The sequence below is a fragment of the Choristoneura fumiferana genome, chromosome 21 (genome assembly GCF_025370935.1).
Source record: "Choristoneura fumiferana chromosome 21, NRCan_CFum_1, whole genome shotgun sequence".
NCBI lineage: Eukaryota > Metazoa > Arthropoda > Insecta > Lepidoptera > Tortricidae > Choristoneura > Choristoneura fumiferana.
In genome coordinates, this window is record NC_133492.1 from 5,530,404 (window position 1) to 5,554,709 (window position 24,306).

Below are 24,306 nucleotides of genomic sequence, written 5' to 3' on the forward strand. Positions count from 1 at the left end.
CAATTAGCATCTAATAAAGTAACTTTTCAACTAAAACGGAAAGTCTTAGCACAAGCACGCGGAACATTACCGGCGCATTAGAGGTCCGATAGGCATAAAAAACGTCTAGCAACAATGACCACCAATATATTGTGTGGTCAGACAAAACATCACGAACAACACGGCATTCGCAATGAACTGAATTTAGTTTTTTGTACAAATTACTTTTCGTCGCGCTCCGGTGATCCACTTCATCCGCCGGTCGGGCTTCGCTCGCTAGTCGTTCTAGTCTACCGCGGTCACAGACGGACGGCTCGGCAATTGTGTGAACCACACAGCAGACGTCAAAAAATAAAACAGTAATTTCTAAAGAAATTAGAAGGTACTTTGCGGCGGCAAGCAGTTAAAGCATATTCAACTGATGATTGTTTACCTCTCCTTTGACGTTTCCGTTTCTGATCGGGTTTTGAGAATTTTCACAGCTTTATACTCAAATAAAAACTTCTTCATTGTAAATACGTTTGAATTATTACTATTGGGCTTCAAAACTTTATCTATCCTACGATTTTATTGTATAATTTAAAATGATGTAAGTATTTGTTATCAAGTTGATTTAACGAACAAATTATCAATTTCATCGATGTCAATGGAAGTCGGATGGAAATTTATGGTAAATAAAACCACTCTTATCCTCAAAACTTCACGAAATTAATAACATCGGAATAAAATACTCAATATAATATATTATTAGAGCTTTTGTATGTTTTTAAATTAATAATATAATTAGATACACTATAAACATTTAATTAAGCCTGTAATGACTATAAAATTCAATGATTTTCTATTTTCCCGCGATTTTTGGTGTTGCCCTATAAATTTCGTGAAAATCAATCACCATACAGAAAACAATCAGTATCAATTATTTCAGTTCAATCACCATGTTTTTTCTGTCTCTGGAGAGACTGAGATACTAAAATTAAATTATTTTGAAGTTAAATAGTTAATACATAATCAATCCTACTGCAAAAGATGTTTTTTTGTTCAAAATGCATTATCGATAAATTTGAGTTCAATGGATGGCATATAAGTACGTCTCTATTTACTTTTTATATAGCAACATCATTTTGTCACTGTCATGTGTCAAGTTTAATTTTCGAAGGGAATGTTTACGTTAACTTTGATTTGAGTTTTTATTTTATCACTGTTCACTGTTTCTCTACTAATATATCGACTAAATATTCATGGACGAATTGAGGGGACCTAATATTCAAATAGTTCTACATGTCAAAGAAGGTAGATAATTAAGCTTTATGAAGGACGTTACGATTATTTCAAATTGGAAATTCCAAGTTATTCTCCTCTTCACAGGACTTGGTTTCGGATTTTTACGGACTCCGTTTATCGTTAGTGGATCTCTGAATGGCTATATGTTGGAGACTGACCCTGTGGTGCCAGTTCATGCACCCAGTTTCGACGCTGAACTAGTCTGGGAAGCCGACAAACGAAGATTTCGAAGGTAGGCCTCTAACAATTACAAAGTGATTTTTGTATTTTTAAAGGGTTCTAGGCGTGCAATTTTAAATATACTTTGGCGAAATATATTAAAGCCCTTGTTTGTAACCAAATAAAGACACTTCTACTGACAGTCATAATATTTAGCTAGGTAGGTACTACTTTTTGTAGACAAATTTACGTAATATAACTAATATACATATATAAAATACATTTAAGCAACGTCAAGTGTAGCAAAGAATCCCTTGGTATCATTCCTTTTATTTATAAGGTGGATACCCTGGTGGCCTTACCAATAAATATCTAAACTTTTGTGGTAAAATGATAATTGAACTAATTGTATTTATTTTATTCATAGTTTACGGGTCCAAAATGTCCCAATCAAAGTGGAAGTCCACACTGTAGCAACACAGGGGCGGAAGGATAAGGTTGGATACCTACTGCTCAGCCTTCTCGGAGCACAACCTTGCCCAGCCACCAAGATTGTTGATGTAAGTGAACATCATCTGCAACATGCTTTATTATGAAAACTATTCTAAAACTCTCCCCCTGTATTGTACCAGGCTCAAATGTCCCCACAGTACCAGCAGCATTACCTTATTCATTTTCTTTTGGAATGTGATCAGAATATGGACATCAGAGACATGTATTTGGATGGTATGGGCTTGTTCAATGGAGGTGTAAATGTAATTCTAAGTTTACCGCTTTCAGAAGAAGCAATGCTGATTTACAGGTTCATTAGACAGGCCTTTGCATCCAGAGACGTGGCTTCAGTGCAAGGGAGAGCGTAAAATTTGTAGTGTGGTGTATACAGCATGTATTTTTGATACTACCTCAAACAGTAACTAGACGAAGATTTAAGTGCTGTGAACCGATAAACAGCAACAAACATTTCATTGCATTTCGAACAGCAATGTAATGCATACAATAACTTGATACGAGAGAGAAGAGTTCTGTGACAGCTGTCACATCAACAAGTGCGATGTTTTGAATAAAAACAAAGTAGTATCATGTAGTGATACATTGCGTGCTAATTAATTTTGTAAGGAAAATAATAAGTCTAATTTTTTAACTAAAATATAATAAAACATGATTATTAGGGCCTTCACTAAGTACCCTTAAACTTTGAGGTAGTATCAAAAATACACGCTGTATAACTGAGGCTCCCCATGAGGCTGACATAGTCACATTTGGTGTACTAAAGCCTCGTTAAAATACTAGATAAAAAAAAGCATTACCCTCTGATTGGCGACCTATTGCACCAAATACGAGTTAGAGCGAGTCTATTTATATGCAGCGTAAGTTAAGCTAAGGCAGCTAATTAAAATTTTGTCTGGTAATCAAAGCAACTTTTTGTTTTTCTCCCACTAATTATTATTTTTGAACAATATCTAATTTTAAGTTGTGGCAATTAAGGTTTTTTTATTTATTTGGATATGAATATCCATGTGTGCAGAGCAACATGCACGCATGACAATAATAATAATTTGTTAATAAGTTAATAACAGTTATTTTTATCAACTATATTAGTATAAATGGTTTTGGATAATAACAGTGAATCAACACAACAACTTAAACAAGTAATAGCAAAAACACTTGATGTAATTAATCTATCAAGCGATTGGACGTCACTGACAGGTGGTGTTAGGCACACAGGTGTCTGCCTAAGTTGCTTGCCGGTTAATTGTTTCATCCCATTTTATTTGCAGTTGCGTCACTCATGGCACAGACTGCTTGGCGTGAAAGCAGAGGGCAAGTGCTGTCACCCACAGCTGCTGCTAAGCTTGTCCGTCGAAGATCGAGTCAACACACCTACCCCGGTAACTATGACGATGATATGGTAACTATAGAAGCAGTGCTAAACCGTTTGCCTTGCTGCTCTGCTACCACTGCTATCTTTGTGAAAGGGGTAGATTGTAGTTTATTGATATGGATAATGCTGGATTAAGACTGCTTGATTGCCTACTACTGGATGGGACTACGGGATGAGATTGCATGATAGTATGTATATGCTACTATTGATTTGTTCATAATTTGTTAATCTCCTATAACCTTATGATATGAGGAAGTTAGATGTATCTGACTGTACTTGTCAGCGCTTATCGGTGAGTTTCCGGGATGGGGGCCTGGAGATCTGTAATACAGGTTTACCTAGTTCAGACTCCAGTCCCTCACAAAAGTTACCAGTACCAGTACCTACTTATTCTAAAACTACATAATATATTTTTCACAACTATTGCTGTCCTGTGTGTATTGCTGCTGTATTGTATGTACCATGTACTTTTGTGAGGAGAAAATAAATGATTATTATTATTATTATTGTTAATGCCAAGACATGACAACCTTACCTATGACATATGTAGTTCTAGATATAGATACAGCCATCAACAACATCTTGACCTATAGGCCTCACTGCTCCGTACAGGCTTCCTCTCATAATGAGAGGGTTCGAGAGGTAGCTTCCATTGCATTGCTTAGCAAGTTTGTGCAGGTTTCCTCACGATATTTCCCTCGACTGTACCAAAAAAGTCAAAAATGACATATAACACAAAATAAGAATAGAAAAGTGGAAGGATATTTGTTTCCTCAACAGTCAAAGAGATAAACAATAAACATTGATTTAATAACAACACAGCGGACGTTCGCTCAGAATAATGCTATATGTTTTTTGTTTTACAGAGGAACGAGCTGCGAATGTTCCACAGTAATGATGTGGCCTTTCCTTCAAGTGACGCTGCCAACCTACCAATGGGCAGATCCTTGTTACTCACACTGAGTAAGTAAAAATGTGCAGACACACTTGAGCATTCACTTGTATTATAATAAGCATTCTAGCGAGTCGCTTTATGTTTTTGAAATAATCATGTATGTTAGGAAGAACATATGCGATTTACCCACTAACGTCGATAAGCCAAAGGCTACTAGAAACACGGGGAAGCTTAAAGTTCCATCTTACAGACTGGCTAAAACCAAAAAGTCGTTTTTTATAATAAAATTCCAAAAAATATTATAAATGAAACGGATACAAAATTCAGATCTATTGTCAAGAAGACATTAATATCAAAGGCGTATTATAAAGTTAATGATTATATCATGGACAGGGATATTTGGAAAAAATTCCGATCCGCATTAGCGATCCCTTCAAATAGCGAACCTACTGTGTTAAAAATAAAGTTGTGTTAAATACTTGTGATGTATACATATCATTTAAAAATTATAAATCTGTTTAAAAAAAAATATACCTCGTTGAGTTTCTTGCCGGATTCTTCTCAGCGGAGGTTTTTCCGAACCGGTGGTAGATTTTTTTTTTGACATTCATAAGTGCTTGTTATGGCCTAAATTGAATAAAGATATTTTGACTTTGACTTTGAATGTAACATTACAGGTAAAAGCTTACAACTAACCTACAAAAAGTTGGAAAACTCCCGACTGTGTCATTTCAAAGTTCAATATCTCAAAAACGGCTAAACCGATTTTAATGAAACATGTCTATGAATCATTGCTAGTAAACCTGCTTTCAATAAAAAAAACCACATTCAAATCAGTCTAACCGTTTAAGAGCTACGGTGCCACAGACAGACACATAGCGGTCAAACTTATAACACCCCTCTTTTTGCGTCGGGGGTTAAAAATAAACAGGAACGTTGTACAATACAATGACTCTTTATTGTACACCAGAAATAGTAAGTGATAAGCAATAGGCGGCCTTATCGCTTAAGAACGATCTCTTCAAGGCTACCTTTTTTACAGAAAGAAGGAAGGACTAGTTTACAGCAGGTGGTGCATCAACAGTAGATCAGAAAATTAAAACGCAGTTGTAGCGAGCATTCTAGCGATAGTGTATTACTTGGATTAAACATTGCCATTTAATTTAATTTGATATGATTTAACTTAATTCATTATTATTCTTAATTTATTTATTGATGTAAAAATATGGGTTACCAAAATGACCTGAAATAAATGTTTTTTTTTTATTATTGAAATTTACTTTATCCTAAAAGAACATTGTTACCGCGGAATAAGATAATAATTTACGAATTTTCCTTCGGCAAAGACTGCAAACAACAGTTATAAATATATTTTTTTATTCGTAAATCGCCAGATGAATACATAGCGGAGAGCAAGAAGACTGTGTCGTCCCCGGAACTGCAGCCACGCTTGCTCTGCGATGAGGGGCTCATCCAGATAGGAGACGGCAGGCATCTCTTCGTGCTCAGCTTTGTTATTGGCTCCGTGGAGAACTTGGATCTGGTAAATGCACGGAAGAATAAAAACAAGTGGAAGTGCTATGTAGATGCAGCGGTGCGTGCCACAAGTAAGCGGGGCGGTACGCTTACTCGATGGCGTAGTAAGTTTTTTCCTGCTATCATTTTTACATTCCAGAATTGATCAATACGGCATAATTACTGTAAAACAAGGAATGTCGCGACACTACTAAACGTGATCATACTCTACGCAATGTTGATCACGACTGGCATCAAGTAAACGTACCTCCGCTTACTTGTGGCACGCGCCGCTGCACCTACATAGCACTTGTTTTTATTCTTACGTGGGTAAATGGGTGAATCAACTTTTTAGTATAGCTAGTTGCCATGGTAACGTCTCTTGAGTTACTTATTAAAAGTATCATTTTATGGGGTAGAAATCAACTAAAAGTCAGGTGTTGTAACAGTTTTAAGGCAATTCCATCATGGCTTCTAAACATGCTAGCTAATAGTATACATTGCAATCATTTTTCTAACAAATTGTATCACTAATGTCTACTGAGTTATGGGGACAGAATAACAACATTAAAACGTTGATTGACCCAAATACAACGTGCTACAATATAACCTGTTAAAAGTATAATTAAGTCGAACCTGGGCCAATCAACTTTTTTACCGACACTAATCTGTCCGCGACTTTTTTCAAACAATTGCAGATTTTTGTATGTAAACGTGTTTTTTTCTGTAATTTAATAGATGGTGCACATGAATACATGCCATTCTACGTAAGTTCAACCTATATTAAACCGTGACATATCTTGTTGGAAGTACGATTTTTTGGTAACGCCAGAGACAATTTTGGTAACGCAGGAGACGCCCAAAGTGTCGGTAAAATAGTTGATTGGCCCGCCTTTGAGTGGATGAGAGGAGCGATCAATTAGGGACCGACAAAGAGTGTTAAAAGATTTTTCATCATAATTTTGATCAATGTAAGAAATTTCCTTTGCAAACATTTGTTGACTACATTTTGAAATTCCTGAGAATTTGAGGACATCTCATTCTCATATACGTCGACCTGCTGTATGGTCAAGGAAACTGAGCTACTAATGTCATGTTGACATCCCATACATTTGCCAAAGAAATCAGCGAAATTGATGATGAAAAGGTTCCATCCTGGTACTTGATTCAGTTTCCTCGATTGTACACAGGCCTCTTAGGCTGAGGGGGCTAGAGCTGGAGTTCCCACACAGGATTATTTGAAGTCGATTAATTCTAGTACAGAAAGTACTACACTACTACAGACTGTTATATTTTGTTCATTATCGTATTACACGCACAAACTTTGATATTTGTAAAGTTATAGAATAGGATGTCTTAGTTGGGCCATCAGTAAGCGTTCATCACGCTTGTTGCATTTTTAGAACTGTTCATGTTTTAGCTATTGAAACATAGATGGCGATAGTAACGTATATTTAACTTTTTTTTTCTATTCATATTATCGTCATTGTATACATTTTGACATTATTTAAAAGTTTGTGCTAAATATTATACATTATGATATTGAAACTAACGTTTTTTAAAGTTTATTCTATTCGCTCAATGAGGGTTATCGTTTTTTGTCTCACTAGATGGCGCACTGTTGCGTGAGGTTTTTATGTATGGCTTTCAAAGTCTGTTATTACGGGCGTGAAAACAAAGCTTAGATTAAAAATCATATTTAATACACCTTAAAACCGTACCATAAAAATATCGAGCATGCCACAGTGTTGCATAGACCCCGTTTTGTTCGGAAAAAAGGGAGGACAAAGGTTTCCGAAAGACAAAACTATCTCAAAACACAGACATTCATTGCCCCGGAACGCATATTTGCCATAATTAATTTCAGATATTGCAAAATATTCACAAAATTATTCTAATTACAAATAATCCCGCGTAGCTCACCCAAAAACTATGAGATTTGACATTTCGGAGACCTCACGCTACACTAGCGCCTCTAGTGGCGAATTCATACGCGATAGCCCTCATTCAGTTCACAGAATTTACAATAGATGGCGTTGGGTAGCTATGGTTTAGATTTAGAAGACAGTCAAAGGAGTGATAACTGATAGTGCCAGGCAGAAGCAAAAATACTACATTATGTACCTTTACCACAAAATTTTAAAAAAGCCTGCATTAATGTTTGCTACAGCGGAGCGTACACAAATATCTGACACGTTCTACTGGCCCTAGAAATAGAGTCGTATCAGATATGTATGCACGCTTTGTTGTGTCAGATATTAGTACTGGTGACTGTACAGTTGCTAATAGACAATTTACAATTATTTTCCCGAAGACCGACTCACGCTTGACGAGTTTTTATTGGTTATTGATTTGCAGTGTATTTCTATATTACCTTAACAATTTTGTTTCAAGCTTGCTTTTATGGTTTTCAGCTGCTACCAGATTATGGGTCTAGCAAAGAACCTCTTGACTGCTACGTATCTTATTCGGTTTTCACACACAACATCACAACTGATAGGTGAGTTTAATAACTATTGTGAAATCAATCTTGTATAAATATTTGATTTACTTGTATGCTGTCTATATTTCAAAACATGGTATGAACCGGTGTTAAAATTCGATGATTGAATCGCCAACGTCCATACCACGTTGAAAACACCGGTTCTCGTCCGATCACCGAAGTTAAGCAACGTCGGGCGCGGTCAGTACTTGGATGGGTGACCGCCTGGGAACACCGCGTGCCGTTGGCTTTTTGCTTCTTTTTACTCTCAAAATTTAATTCTAGCCTTTGCTTTTGAATACCGACATTTTGTTTATTCATCAGCATCTAAAATGGCTGGTAAGGTGTAGCAGGGTCTAGCTGCATGTAGATTTAGGTTTTCTCAAAGTAGGGTATGCTGCACCAATGATGGTAAAGTACATAAATTTACGTTGTGACTTTTTTATATAATTTAATTTAAAAAAAACCTTATTTTCCAAATATATTTTTTTTAAGATTTGTAGGCGTCTGCTAATTTCAATACGGGTAAATGAGGTTATATACGTTTGAGAAACTGATTTAAATAGCTCAAGACGCACAGATATTTCTGATACCGACAACCTATCTCTTTCTACCGAATACAATTTAATAAGGACTCGAACTTGTTTAGTTTTATTGTGTGACGTCATCAGATATTCTCATTGTCTTGATAAAATCCACTTGTTTTGTCGCCAACGTCCATACCACGTTGAAAACACCGGTTCTCGTCCGATCACCGAAGTTAAGCAACGTCGGGCGCGGTCAGTACTTGGATGGGTGACCGCCTGGGAACACCGCGTGCCGTTGGCTTTTTGCTTTTTTATTCCAAACTTAGGACTAGTTTCCTCCATATCTATTTTTTTCGTTTTCTAGGGTAGGTGTAACGGTGTCAGGAGGTGGTTTTAGTGCCGTGTTCAACCAGCGAACGTCGCTCCGGCTGCGCGGCGATATCCGCTCTCTCGGCCGCTACTTAGCTGAGTGCCCGTATCTCGTGGCCACTGTGCGAGCAAGGAATAAGGACGTCGGTAATAACACACACAAACACATTTTTTTTTTTTACAAAAATCACTAATTAGTTTTTTTGTAGGTATGTAAATTTTGTGAAAGAGAGAAAGAGAAAGAAAGATTTATTTGGTTCCATCAGTACCACCTCCGTACCTACAGTAAAAAGACTAAAACACTAAAACTAACAATACAAACTAAGTTAGGTGTTGACACGACAGGACACCACAAAGGCCTCCACTCAGCATGTGTTGCCACACGTAATGTATAGCAACGCTGGCTTTCTGTGGAGCCCACACATCATAATACATACGTATGCATGGTTCGTGTACGTTTTATATGTATGTCTTACCAATTATTTTTTGTATAATTTGAATTTTGCAGCGCATTGGTGTTTCAAATGTAATGCTGTAATTTTTTGTTGACAAATAAATAAATATTTTTACAATCTCATAAGGCCCACAGACGCTTTGAAAAATCCTAACTATCAAACTGCACCGTTCGACCGGTACTCTATCGTATCCTGTGTGTGAGAAAACTGTACCGTTTGTACAATTTTTTAAAACTGTACCGTCGAACGAAAGTACCAAAATTCGAGTAGATAAATGGGAACGAATGTATTAGGGCTATAATTAAACTGTAACATGTGTGTGCCGTAAGAATTTACGATAAATGGGACCGATTGAACGGTGCGGTCTGACCGTAGCATTTTTCGTAGTCTCTGTGAGCCCTATTGGTTCAAACCTGGGTAATTACCCCTAAAGGGGTAAAACTATATTTCTTAAAGAATAACAAACATGCCATCGGATATTGTGGGTATAATCGCGACGGAAGAGTAATACTGTTTTTGTTTGTATACGTATAAGGAGTTCGCCTTTGTACATCTTATTATTTTGTTATTTTCATGTGTTTTTATGTACAATAAACAGTTTAACAATACAATACAATAAATGATAAATAACCTAAGCAACTTAGAAATGTTGAAAAACCCCCACATTATCATTTCAAACTTCAAAATCTCAAAAACGGTTGAACCAATTTAAATTAAACTTAGCTGAGAACCGTCTCAATTAAATTAGCTTTCGGTTCGATTTCGAGTTCGACGAGGCTTTCGAATGTTCTTTCGTGATAGTCAAAGTATGTGAAATTGTAATAATATTATTTCTAACTCAAACTTACAACATTTATTCACATAAAACACACTATATCACAATAAACACACAGTAAAAACATAAATAGAAGAAGAGAGAAAAATTAGAGACGTTGCGCTGTAGTGTGATGCCAAAAGGACTCAGCTCAGCATGTGCCGTAGCCCCGTAACCAGAGCTGCAGCGCTGGTTTTCAGCTGAACCCCGGTGAGTAACTGGACGCGTAACTATTGCGGGAAAAGAAAAAAACAATATATATCATACGTACCTATACAAAAATTATCATGACGAATATAAAAATTATAAAACATCTATAAACATGCTCGAAAAATTGGTACAAGATGATTTAAAATAAAATAAATAGTAACCAACGAGCTAATTCGCTTGGCTATGTCGGTGACCCTTGTTCTACGTTTGTATTGTATTGTATTGTATAAATAACTAATATGACGTGAAGGTTTTTGCCAAGCAGTGAGATTTGTGGTTGGTTTTCCAGGCATTTGCAGTATGGATCTACGCAAGCTCGTGCCTACTGAAGACATCAACCATTTCCTTGAAAGTTTCTGTAACGAGTTCCAAGCCTTAACTATTCACGAGAGATGTTTCATACTGCGCTGCGATGAGCGAGCTAGAGATGATGTTCGAAGACCATACGTTGATGTAGATATGAGTCTTAAATATGACGGGGTGAAGACTGAAAATATAGTAAGTGATAGTAATATTCATTCATGCTATCGCCAACGTCCATACCACGTTGAAAACACCGGTTCTCGTCCGATCACCGAAGTTAAGCAACGTCGGGCGCGGTCAGTACTTGGATGGGTGACCGCCTGGGAACACCGCGTGCCGTTGGCTTTTTGCTTCTTTTTACTCTCAAAATTTAATTCTAGCCTTTGCTTTTGCATACCGACATTTTGTTTATTCATCAGCATCTAAAATGGCTGGTAAGGTCTAGCAGGGTCTAGCTGTATGTAGATTTTAGGTTTTCTCAAAGTAGGGTTGCTTATGGTAAGTACATAAATTTATTTTTATATAATTTAATTAAAAAAAAACCTTATTTTCCAATATATTTTTTTAAGATAGGCGTCTGCATAATTTAATACAAATGAGGTTATATACGTTCTTTTAAATAGCTAAGACGCACAGATATTTCTGATACCGTCAAACTATCTCTTTCTAAATTTTAATGGACTCAAACTAATTTAATTTTATTGTGTGACGTCATCGGATATTCTCATTGTCTTGATAAAATCTAGTTGTGTCGTCGCCAACGTCCATACCACGTTGAAAACACCGGTTCTCGTCCGATCACCGAAGTTAAGCAACGTCGGGCGCGGTCAGTACTTGGATGGGTGACCGCCTGGGAACACCGCGTGCCGTTGGCTTTTTGTTTATTATTTTTCTGTCTTGTATTTCAGAAACCAAATATTCTAACAGCTCGTAGTGCAACACAACTCGACAGTGACAGAAAAGCTGAAATAATGGAAAATAAGGGAGTTTTGGACTACAAGAGCAGCGGCAGTTGCACTAACTTTAATCAAGATGTTGGAGGCGTCGCGTACACTAATAATACTGCAAGGAATACTTCGAGGTATTGCTTTTTTAAGGATCACTCATATGTTTGTCTTGTCTGTCCGCCTGTACGTCTGTCACATGTCGAACCGATTGAGTTGGAGTGTCGGTGACCCAACCAAAGGCGACCATGCAATGCAAATAGATGAAATTTAAACGTGGGCCACTTTTCAGGAGTAAATTTGAATTAAGAGTAAATTTGAAAAATTTAAAAAAATATTTGCAAACGGTATTTCGTGACATATTTGTGAGCTTTATAACTATGTATGTATGTTTGACTGTAACTTTCAGGTACAAAGACGCGACAGGCGCTGCAGTGCTCCAAACTAATGAAATAACGGAGCTCATAAAGAAGATGTGCGACTCTTTCGCCCAGAGCCAGGAGAAGTTGCTCGCGGCCAGGACTCGCCCGCTCACCAGCGATATGCAGGTTCAGTGCGAGCAGGACGCCCGTAGCGAGGCGGGTGAGAGGGGAGAGGAGAGGTGAGCTTTTTTTAATAGCCTGTTGAGTATTTAATGACATTAATCCGGATAACAACTGACGTCTTAAATCGAGTTTAGCTCGATGGGAGCGCCAAAGTTCGCATACTTTTCGCTTTAATTTTTGGATACCTCGGATAGAAAAACTATAGGTTAGTAGACGTTAGGTTAGGTTTGTTTTATAACAATTCTGAACAATTATTGGATTTAGAGGAAAAATAATTATTATTTATGACAAACGATCATTCTGACGAACATTACATTCAGACTTCCAACAAGTATGATACATCGTTGACCTGGAAGCTCTAAGGGTTCCATTAATACAATCGATGGTTCGGCTAATGTCTAAAGTTTTATAACACACTAGCTGTTGCCCGCGGCTTCGCTCCAGTTGTTTGTTTTCTGTATTTTCTTCCATACACAACATAAAAAGAATTAGCGAAATCAGACCAGTCGTTCCCGAGTTTTGCGCTTAGCAACACATTTTACGATTCACTTTTATTTATATATATTATATAGATATATAGATTATAAATTTTTATCTAGCCATTGTTGTTTAGTAGCTTCACCTGAAAACAAATACTTAGATGGGATTCTAAAGATACAAAAGAATAAGCTGTCTCTCTTAACTACTATCACATTTTATGACGTAAGATTAATGTAAGTATTTTATTAACAAAATTGAATTTCTTTTTCATCCGCTTTCTACTCTGTCGTATTGTATATGTAATATGTTCCTCCTACCATCTAAAACCATCTAGTATCTTATCATCTTTTGCTTTTCAGTACACCAGTCAAACTGGAGATGAGTAAAAGTGACACGTGCATACAAAGCGACAAAGGTAATTTAACTAGGTTACCTATTTTTCTTTTGATTTTGTAATTAGGGTCTTGTGTATTTTTAATGTACTTTGTATGATATATCATTTTCTAACCGAGAGGACGTCACTGATTTGGTACATTTTTTTTAGATATATGACTTTTAATAGTGCCCTTTGTGCACATTCTTGGGCGCCGCAAGCCACACAGAAGAGACGTGGACCGCGCATCGACCCTTGAATCAGTTTTCATACTAACCGCCTGTTTCACCATCCATTGATTAAATTTATCTGGCGGATAAATGTGATGCCGTCTGTTTGTTTTGTTCGAATAGACGGAGACGGCATCACATTTATCCGACAAATAAAATTAATCAATGGGTGGTGAAACAGTCTCTAAATGTATAGAAACGTCGCGGCCCACAGCAGACAGAAGAAACGAGACGGAGACTGAGATACTATCTAATAATCTGACTGATGGACTGTTTTTTTTCCTGGGAGTCTAATTGTTATAACGTGTTTAATTATTACAGATATGGTAAAAAGAGCGATACCGTTTACGGATCGTGACGTCATAATGCAGAAGTTTGTCGACGAGCTTGAGGATTGGAAAGAAAAGCAACAGGAGCTGTTTAAACTTCAGGTATCGCTTCAAAGCAATCTCTGTGATACAATCATTACTAATTATACGATTTTGGACTAAAATAAGTAGTTACATTTTTACTCTATTTTGAAATTTACCATTATGCCACATTTTACATACGGTAATAGGGAATATGCAGTTTTTTTTGGTCAAATATCGTTATTGCTTGAAAAACCGAGTTGTGAAAGATTTCTTTTAATGAACTAAAAGAATTTCCTTGCTCACCCGCGACCTTACGATAGCTAAGCTTATGCAAAATATGCGTGTTCTTGCAGTGTGGAGGTGGAGGAACTGCATGAACACGCATATTTTGCATAAGCTTAGCTGTCGTAAGGTCGCGGGTGAGCAAGGAAATTCTTTTAGTTCATTGATATGGACCTCCGCACAGTAACGCCTGATTCAATAAATTATTTCTTTTAATATCTTAAATAAAACAATAAATAAAAAAATCAAAAACCCGACTGCGTTAAAAAATACTAAAAAGAAGAAAACAAGACGTGGACGTAGTGGTCTAGAACTCTGTTAAGAAAGCTAACTTAAACTTCAACAGTCGGGAGTCGGGACCCATTAATTACTAAGATTTTTTGAGCTGGTCACGATTTGAATGGGTCCCGACTGTTGAAGTTTAAGTTAGCTACTTAACAGTTAATTCTAGACCACTACGTCCACGTCTTGTTTTCTTGTATTCATCATTATGCTACGACTAACTTTAATTTAAGAAGCCGTGGTGGCCGAGTGGTTTGACCTATGGCCTCTCGAGCACAGGATCGTGGGTTCAAACCCCGGCTCGCACCTCTGAGTTTTTCGAAATTCATGTGCGAAATTACATTTGAAATTTACCACGAGCTTAACGGTGAGGGAAAACATCGTAAGGAAACCTGCACGACCTGCGAAGCAATTCAATAGTGTGTGTGAAGTTCCCAATCCGCACTGGGCCTGCGTGGGAACTACGGCCCAAGCACTCTCATTCTGAGAGGAGGCCTGTGCCCAGCAGTGGGACGTATATAGGGTGGGATGATGATGATCTTTAATTTGTCTAGAAAGAGATGGAATGTGAACTTCATTCGCTAACCTCTCGCTTATTTTTCAACAGATATTGACGATTTTTACGTCATTCACATGCATATGCCCTGTTGTGGGTTGTTGCATTCGAAGACAAACTTCTCTCACTTTTTTTTATCTGGGTTTTCTTATAAAAATTTTCACGCTACGTACAGTTACCAGCACAATATCTGACACAACATAGCGTGCATAAATATCTGAAACGACTCTATTTCGAGGGCCGGAAGGACCTTTCACATATTGCAGGTGACTGCACTAAGCTACTAGACAATCTGCTATAACGGAAAATTCATAATTTCAGTTGAAACGCAAAGAGGAGTATCACCTAGACCTTCTAGCCGACGAGTGGTCTAAGAAGCGCAATGAATTGGAAACCAAACTGAGCCGTGGCGTCGAACAGTGCCGGAACCTCGCCGCCGACCTGAGCCGAGCGACGGAGGACTTTAGACTGCGAGGCTATAGGAACACTGAGAGGGAAAAGAAGGTATAGTATAGCCCGCGTCAAACTTCTAGCTCGCTCGCAGTAGTAGCGCATTATCGGTATCGGCGGGACGTAAGCGGGTAAGGACGAGAGAACCCCCCCCCCCCGCGCACAATGGATGTCTGTGTTTTAAGACAGTTTTGTCTTTCGGTAGTTTTTGTCCTCCCTTTTTTCCGGCCAAAACGGGACTACGCAACACTGTGGTTCCTCGATATTTTTATGGTACGGTCTTAAGGTGTATTAAATATGATATTAATCTAAACTTTGTTTTCACGCCCGTATTAACCGACTTTGAAAGCCACACTTAAAACCTCACGCAACAGTGGCGCCATCTAGAAAGACAAAAAACGATAGCCCTCATTGTCATACATTATTTCAATGAGGGCTATAGCGAATGAATTCGCCACTAGAGGCGCTAGTGTAGCGTGAGGTTTCCGAAATGTCAAATCTCATAGTTTTTGAGTGAGCTACGCGGGTTTATTTTTAATAAGAAAAATGTTGTGAATATTTTGTAATATCTGAAATGAATTATGGCAAATATGCGTTCCGGGGCAATGAATGTCTGTGTTTTGAGACAGTTTTCTCTTTCGGAAACCTTTGTCCTCCCTTTTTTCCGAACAAAACGGGGACTATGCAACACTGTGGCATGCTCAATATTTTTATAGTACGGTTTTAAGTTGTATTAAATATGATTTTAATCTAAACTTTGTTTTCACGCCCATAATAACAGACTTTGAAAGCCATACTTAAAAACCTCACGCAACAGTGCGCCATCTAGTGAGACAAAAAACGATAGCCCTCATTGACTTTGCTCGCATTTTACGATACCTGGGTTTAAGTAGCGCTAAAGTTTACTCCGGTCATACCTAGATGGCGTTGTTTTCAACTTTCCACAGCTTCTTGATGCAAAGAAGGCGCTGGAAACACACTACTCAGCGAAGTACCAGGAACTGAGAGAGGCGTCCCGGAAAATGGAGGATGATATGAATCACAAGCTGAAACTAAAGGACATGCGGATAGAAGAGCTAGACGCGAAAGTGAAGCTGTTGGAGAGACAAGTTGACACTTTGAAGGTAAATTGGTTTTAGGCATTTTTTACTGAATATTAGACGCTATTACTTTTTAATTAGCTCCCGATATTTACACGCAGTTACATACAAACATGTTCTAATGTCCAACTGTTTACCTGCACCCGCGCCAGCTAGCGTAGGCCCTCAGTCTGTTTTTACAGTCTAAGGGGCTCTTTCACCACCCATTGATTAATTTTATTTGTCGGATAAATGTGATGCCGTCTCCGTCTATTCGATCAAAACAAACAGCGACGGCATCACATTTATCCGCCACATTTACAATGGATGGTGAAACAGGGGATTAATGTCAACTTTTATCGAGAATTTAATTTACCGTTAATTGTTTCGAATTGAGTATAGACTTATTTTGGAGCACCTAATTTTGGTGCGGCCAGGCAGCCTGGTGATTTTATCTATAGTTAAGTTTGATCAACAAACAAGCCAATGAAAATGCAAAAATACAATAAGAGTTAACTATACTTAATAAGGCAAACAATCTATGTAAATGATCATAATGTGTCCTTATCTGCTTGGACTTGTTTTTCAAGTGTTTTTCACGCCTTTTAAATTAAACTGAAACAATTCGAAATATTCACATTTACAAAATAAACTTTAAATAAAACACAATCTGGTTGAATTTTTAAAAATGAGAATATTTCGAATTATTTCAGTTTAATGGTGCGTTTTCAATAAAAAGACACGGCAAAACCTTCTTTCTAATGCTAAAAAATGAAGTATAACAGATTATGTTTGATGAGTGTACCAAGAAATCGTCTAAAAACTACAGCACAGCAAGGTTTACACGAGGCGTTAGTTATGAGTGGGAATCCAAAATTTTTAACATCATAAGGGATAAGTAATTTCTCCGATTATACCAACACTAATGGATATTTGATTTTTTAAATTGCCAGAACAATATAAAGAATACCGAAAAGGAAGCTGAAAGTAAATACTCTGGACTGACTAAAGACCAAACCGCAAGCTTGATACAGGAATTGGTAAGTTGATAAATTTGCGTAACATCATATCGACAAAAGCCTCCCTCAAAGAGTTCCACAAAATGCCACCACACACACATACCACGCACCACAGTATACTGGTAAATAAGTAAGTAGGTAGGTAATAAGTAAGAAAAGTGCCAGTGCAGTGTGTTTTTGTTAGTGACCTCCGCGTAAACTTTTTGGTCCAAGTTCAAGTGAACGATTCTCCATTTGCACCGAATGACAGTATCAATCATCGGAACGAAATGTACGCTCTCTTAACTTTTACTTAATTAAAAGTTCATTCGGATGTATATTTTATGAGTCGGAACACTTCAATAAATTGAATTGTGGACTCATGGAAAAATTTCACGTTATATATTATATCGTGAGGAAACCTAAAGAAGCAATGGCGCTTTGCTCTTCATAGTATCCGAGGGGACCAAACGATAGCGTGTTTTCTGATGTCACAGCGCCATCTATTGGGGATTTTTTGCAACATTTTCTAACGTACTTCGAGATGAACATGCGTAACAACGGCGCTAGGAAAGGAAACGCCCTAGGAAATTTTGATGTCCAGCCAGGATCCGTCTCCGTAGGACGGAACTCCCCAACGGTTAATGGCATCAACTTGAAATTTAACTTGCGGAAATATAGTTTGGATGACACTGCAAGTACCGTCAACAAAAAGTAGAGTCAGCAAAAAAGTCGTACATTAGCCGCACCCTATCTACAAATTTACGCTATTGGCAATACGGTCGTGATGAAAAAGTTTTGGGCGCTTAGATATAGCTCCAATGTTACGATGGCAGTTGTACTCTACCAAATCTTCAAGTTGGACTTAAACCGATCGATGTTTGTCACGTTTTTTTTTCGTTTTTATTGATTACTAGCTTTTTCCCGCGGCTTCGCCCGCGTGGAAGTCGGTTATCGCGCGCTGATTCCTCGGGAACTGTGCATTTTTCCGGAATAAAAAGTAGCCTATGTCACTCTCGGGCCCATAAACTATCTCTATGCCAAAAATCACGTCCATCCGTCGCTCCGTTTCGACGTGAAAGACGGACAAACACACACTTTCGCATTTATAATATTATAAGTATAAGTATGTATGTATGTTAGTTTCGAGGAACAGTTCTCGAATGGCGACCACGAATCTTGAGACGAAGCGTTGGCAGGCCTCTCACTTGATGGACTGACGACATAGCGAGTTCTCGTTCATTGTGGCTAAGGTGGCTTTATTTAGCACTGGACGTCTTTTAGCTGATGATGGCGATGTGTGTGAGTTTCATCACGATTTCCTTCACCGCATAAGTTATTATAAGGTTTAAAAAATTTGACGTAAGCCATAGGATTTTTTGTGATGTGATCTTTTTTGTCAGCGTTGCCTGGAAGAGAAGCTCGACAGCGCCGTCCAATCGAAGGCGTTCTTCAAGGAGCAGTGGGGCCGCGCCGTGCGGGAACTGCACTTGCACAAACTGCACGCGCGACGGCAGATGCTGGCGCAGCTGCGGACGGACCGCCGGCAGCTCGGCGAGATGGGGTGAGTTGGACAACAGACTGCGCGGCTAGATGGGGGTGAGTTGGAGAACAGATCGGTGAGATGGGGGTGAATTAGACAACAGAACAGATAGAGCGTAAAATACACACAGGACAGGATGCGGTAGCGGTTCGGGAGTGCGGTGGGATTTTTAACCGACTTCAAAAAAGGAGGATTCAGGATTGATTGAAACCCATAGTATATGTAGGTGTGAGGTAGACGACTATTGTTCCATTCCTGCTGGCTCGTGCTGAGGCACCGACTTCGAGCTAGTAGGTACATAGAAAAATATTTTTAAGGGTTTTGTAGTCGGTTCCATTTTCCGTTATTTTTTTACGTGGCTGTATATGAACCACACCGTTATTGTGTATAAATAAATATTTCATTTCATCGAAAGTTGGCGCGGAGCGGGTCGTGCGCGGGCGCCACGGTGTGATATTTTTATTATTATTATTTATTTTTATTATTTTTATATAAAGGGGGAAAACGAGCATGCGGGTCACCTGATGGGAAGCAATCACCGCCGCCCAACAACACGAGGGGTGTCACAGGTGCGTTGCCGGCCCTTTGAGAGACTGATTATATCCCTAAGTTGTACCGCTCCGGCAACACTGTCCCAGGAAGCTGGTGGCTGGCATATTGAATCCAGGTGTTACTTTGCGGAGGTCGATATCAATGAACTAAAACAATTACTTTGCTCATTTGCGACCTTATAATAGAGCTACGTTTATGCAAGAAATGTGTATAATAACACACAAATAATACAAACCCATCTATCACCACCACCACACTACACTGACGCGTTTCGAACTCAACCAGAGCTCATCTTCAGAGCTACATAACCGTTCACCATGCCACCAGATGTTTCGCTGCCAAACCAAAATAAACATTTTAATTTGTCACTAACTCCCCAAGTACCCATTTTATTTTTCTCAAACAAACTACCCACAAAAATGCTCTGGAATGCATGGAAATAATAAAATTAATTACAACAGTATGGGGTCTATTTATTAATGAACAAGTAAATTTAGTATCTTCTCCCTTACTACGGCTTGCGTTTAATTTGAACAATAACAGTTAGGATTAATTTAACATGCCTTAACAGTAAAACAAAAATTCAAGGTAGTTTTATGAGACAATTAATGTTTATCAATTTTCGGTGGCCTTTTTGGTTCCTATAAAATTGGCAAAATTACTCCCAATATCAACAAAATCGCAGTTTAACATTAGCATGATTTTCCATTGCGCTCCTTTCCAGTTTGGACACGATCCCGGACCAGGACGAAGGAACAGCCCCGGTGGACGTGGACAAGCTCAAAGACGACTTCTACGTCGACATCCTCGCCAACATGCCCGTCATCGAGTCCAACTCTATCATTAGTGAGCCTATACTATAATTATTTGTCTCTCTTTTATGCCAGTGTTGGTATCTCTATACACGGGGAAATTTTAAGCGTCATCCAAAATTATAAGTACTTCGTTTTTTTTAGCATTAGAAAGAATTTTTATTAGGAAGAATTTTTTTTTGTCATATTTTAAACCTAAATTTGCTAAAAGTGGCTATTTTCAATATGGTTTCACGGGATACCCGTAAAAGTAACAAATTTGGAGTTGAAATATAAAATACAAAAAGACTCCAAAAAACCAATCATAATTTGATTGCTTAGTAGCGACATCTCTTGTCTGGGTGAGCGGTTGGTTCCGAAAGAGTGTGACGTCTGTCGACGCCACATAGATGTCGCTAGTGCTGCTGCTTAAGTAGCAAAGTAGAAATAAGCAACCTGAGATATGTATGCATAGGAAAAAATCGTGTCTAGATTCCTGTCCAGCAGTGGTGTAGGGGTTAAAGCACGCAGCACGGAATGCTGAGGACCTGGGCTCGATTCCCAGTGCTGGTCTCTTTTTCTGGTTTTTCTGTGCTTCCATGTCTCAGTTTGTATTTTCAATATGGTTTCACGGGATACCCGTAAAAGTAACAAATTTGGAGTTGAAATATAAAATACAAAAAGACCCCAAAAAACCAATCATAAGCTAAAAGTGGCTCCGAAGCGGTAACGTTTCGTGTGCTCTGCCTACCCCATTTGGGAATACAGGCGTGATGTTTGTGTGTGTGTGTGTGTGTGTGTGTGTGTGTGTGTGTGTGTGTGTGTGTGTGTGTGTGTGTGTGTGTGTGTGTGTGTGTGTGTGTGTGTGTAGTAAGAAGTTAGTCAGATTTTTTAGGTCAGATCGCTTTTTGTTATACACCCTACACAAAGACACCTACATGAAACACAAAGTATATGTAGTGTGTGCAAACACCCGCAAGGGATCCTGCTTCATACGGTAAACGGGGCATAATTATTGCAGAACATACAATTTCCAGGGGGGGGGCAGCTGCCCTCCCCTCCCCCACCCTGCGTACGCCCATGTAGGTATAGAAATATGAAAATGTTTTTTTCGTGCAGATACAACCGGACCCGAGGGACTCGACATGTTTGACGAAATGAAGTAAGTTTGTCAATTTTTACAAGTAATAACATGTTTGATTTATGAATGTGGATGTCTGTGATAGACTAGTTGGCGCTGGTATCGTGAAGTCTGTTTGTCAATTTTGTCATTTTAGTCACGTTTGTGAGTGGCTGTTAAATAAATCATCATCATCATCTTAGACGTAGGACGTCCACTGTTGGACATAGGCCTCCCCCATAGAACTCCATTTGCTTCGGTCGGCAGCGGCTTGTATCCACCGCGAATCCGCGGCTTTAACTAGGTTATCCGTCCATCTCGTTGGTGGACGTCTTACGCTGCGCTTGCCGATCCGCGGTCTCCAATTGCCACCGCTCTCCATGCTTTATGGCCGGCCCATTGCCACTTCAACGAGCTAATTCGCTTGGCTGTGTCGGTGACCCTTGTTCTTCTACGTAACTCCTCATTTCTGATTCGATCCCGTAGAGAAACCCGAAGCATAGCTCTCTCCATAGCTCGCTGAGTAACTCTGAGCTTGTTCATAAGGCCTATAGTGAAGCACCACGTCTCGGATCCATATGTCATCACTCACTTTCGTCTTAAGGCACTGAGATTTTTTTGTTAAATAAATAAAACGGGCCAATCGCAGCAAGTCTGTAACGGCAAATGGACCACTCTGTACTAACGCCATCTAGCGATATACCTAGTGTCGTGATAAACGCTCATTTCGAGGCTTAAAGACTCGAACCCTAAAGACTCTCGAGGCTTAACAACTCAAAGGCCGCGAAGACGGTTTCTTGCATCCATACGCATAAAATAAGCCAATTTAATTGTCAAATATAGTCGAGTCTTTAAGACTCTCGAGTCTTAAGGGCTCAAGTCTTTGAAGCCTCGAAAATGAGCGTTATCCACAACTCTAGATATACCACAAAATAAATTATAGTTTTATATTGTTTACCTATGAGGGATTAATTTAAAAACATAATATTTTTAACGAATTCAAATTACTTTGTACCATATTTATGTGCTTGCTATATGCACTATGCGGAATAGGTTTAAACCTCTCGTATGCGGAAACTAAAAAAAATACTGCGTTCTAATCTCGTTTGTTTTAATATGTGCAAATTATTATTTTTTATCCTTACGGAGGGTATTGTCTATACGACGTTTGGCTCCGTTTCAGCCAGAGATGTGCGAGGATGTGTTGAGATTAATGTGTTTTTCATGAACCAATAGAAACACTTCATTTACCTCGCCTCGCTCCGCTCAACCTCAGCTGTTTCCACCAGAGATATGCTGTGCGAGGATGTGTAAATGAAGCGTTTCTATTGGTCGATGAAAAACACATTTCTCGCAACGCACCTTCGCACATCTCTATTTGAAATGCAGCTTAAATTGATACTGATCCTTATAAAGACAGAAAGAAATACATTTATTCACAACACAGCAATAGACAGCACTACACAAGACACAACAATATTATTAAGTGCGACAGCATAGATAGGTAGTAAGATATGCATGTGTCATTAGTGTTTACCCGTGGCTTCGCACACGTAAATAATTAGGTCCAGCAGCTGAATTTAAATTCCGGGATTTTAAAAATTCCCGTGGGAATTCCCAAAATTTAAATCGTTGTTTTCATTGACGTTAAAAACAAACATGGTCAAATTTCATGACCGTGGGAATATCGGGATAAAAAGTATCCTATGTTTTAATCCAGGTTATAAACTAACTTTTTGCCCAATTTCATCCAAATCCGTTCAGCCGTTTCAGCGTGAAGAAGTAACAAACATACTCACTCACTCACTCAGTCACAAACTAATAATCACAAAATATTATAGTAGAATTGCGGTTAAGAACGCCCCAGCGCTTACACAGACAAGAGCCATACCCACTCACACACACAGCCTTATCTTACACAGCCACAGACAAGTGGTTAAAGTTGTGTTGTTCCAGCAGCGCTCCTAAGAACCCTCTGAACGAGCGTCTGACCGAGCTGATAGCGCAGCGCGACCAGCTGGCGCGGCAGCCCAGCCCCGACGAGGCGTTGCTCCAACAACTCAACCACGATATACGCGCTATACTGCTCAACTGTACAACCTGAACAAATGTTCCTTTCTTTTACATTCTTTAACCCCCTCATCTCCCAACAATGTACAAATGAGAGGCGGTATTGTCTAACGTTTCTGGCACCCGCGATTACAGGTTGCGCGTAACGTGGTTCTGAGGTGTTACGATGTTTTGTAAATAGTTACTTTATTTATATATTTTTTGACTGAGAATAGTTATCAAATTCGATGTTCTCGTCTAGGCCAATTTATTTATTGTTTTATTGAAATAAACTATATTATTTACACTGTAATGTTTGGTATTTCATTTTAGTGGTGAATATATCACTAGGCTGATAGACTGTAGCTTAGGGCGGCAAAATTTTTTTTCTTATAGAAACAAAAAAACATGAGGTATCTATGTACAGATAAGTAAAAATATGAACTTATTCAAATTTCCAAAAATAAGTACCACACTCTTATTCCGACGCAAGGCCGTAGTAACATATTTTTGATTGGTTCAAATAGATACTTATTTTTGCACTTGACTGTACCCGGAGAAAACTGATGTCGAAAAAAATTTTTTTTTCTGCAATAGTTTCGTACGCATTGAACTGGGTTTCAAATTCTTACGTTCTCTCACTCACGGTGCTTTTCTTTACCGGAAAGAACACGAAAGCACCTTGATTGAAATCGTATACTATTTCTACGTAACGTGGAAACGGTTTTATCTGCACCTCGAACAACCCCGCTAAAAAAAACACATGTAGTGATGTGCTGATTTCCGCTACAGGCTTGAATATCGA

At 38.6% G+C, this 24,306-nt stretch overlaps 1 protein-coding gene and 4 non-coding genes across 6 annotated transcripts; all 5 read left to right on the plus strand.

Moving 5' to 3' along the window:
• Positions 1-1,119: 1,119 nt before the first annotated feature.
• On the plus strand, positions 1,120-23,814 carry LOC141439647 (centrosomal protein of 120 kDa-like). 2 transcript variants are annotated; one of them, XM_074103968.1, is made up of 20 exons: positions 1,120-1,272; positions 1,348-1,495; positions 1,850-1,982; positions 3,201-3,311; positions 4,171-4,267; positions 5,594-5,742; positions 8,129-8,214; positions 9,088-9,239; positions 10,861-11,069; positions 11,783-11,955; positions 12,228-12,419; positions 13,203-13,258; positions 13,768-13,877; positions 15,241-15,423; positions 16,317-16,493; positions 17,402-17,488; positions 18,850-19,010; positions 20,266-20,387; positions 21,452-21,494; positions 23,409-23,814. In XM_074103968.1, exons 1-20 carry the CDS (start codon positions 1,221-1,223, stop codon positions 23,554-23,556), a joined length of 2,589 nt encoding a protein of 862 aa, XP_073960069.1. In that variant the 5' UTR covers positions 1,120-1,220; the 3' UTR covers positions 23,557-23,814. The 2 variants fall into 2 exon arrangements, with proteins under 2 accessions (XP_073960069.1, XP_073960070.1); XM_074103969.1 differs by having other exon boundaries at positions 23,412-23,814.
• Positions 8,328-8,446, plus strand: LOC141440082 (5S ribosomal RNA). The gene has a single exon (XR_012452664.1). It is a non-coding gene; the product is annotated as a 5S ribosomal RNA (ribosomal RNA).
• LOC141440083 (5S ribosomal RNA) lies at positions 8,906-9,024 on the plus strand. Its single transcript, XR_012452665.1, has one exon. It is a non-coding gene; the product is annotated as a 5S ribosomal RNA (ribosomal RNA).
• On the plus strand, positions 11,101-11,219 carry LOC141440084 (5S ribosomal RNA). Its single transcript, XR_012452666.1, has one exon. It is a non-coding gene; the product is annotated as a 5S ribosomal RNA (ribosomal RNA).
• On the plus strand, positions 11,631-11,749 carry LOC141440085 (5S ribosomal RNA). The gene has a single exon (XR_012452667.1). It is a non-coding gene; the product is annotated as a 5S ribosomal RNA (ribosomal RNA).
• Positions 23,815-24,306: the final 492 nt, after the last annotated feature.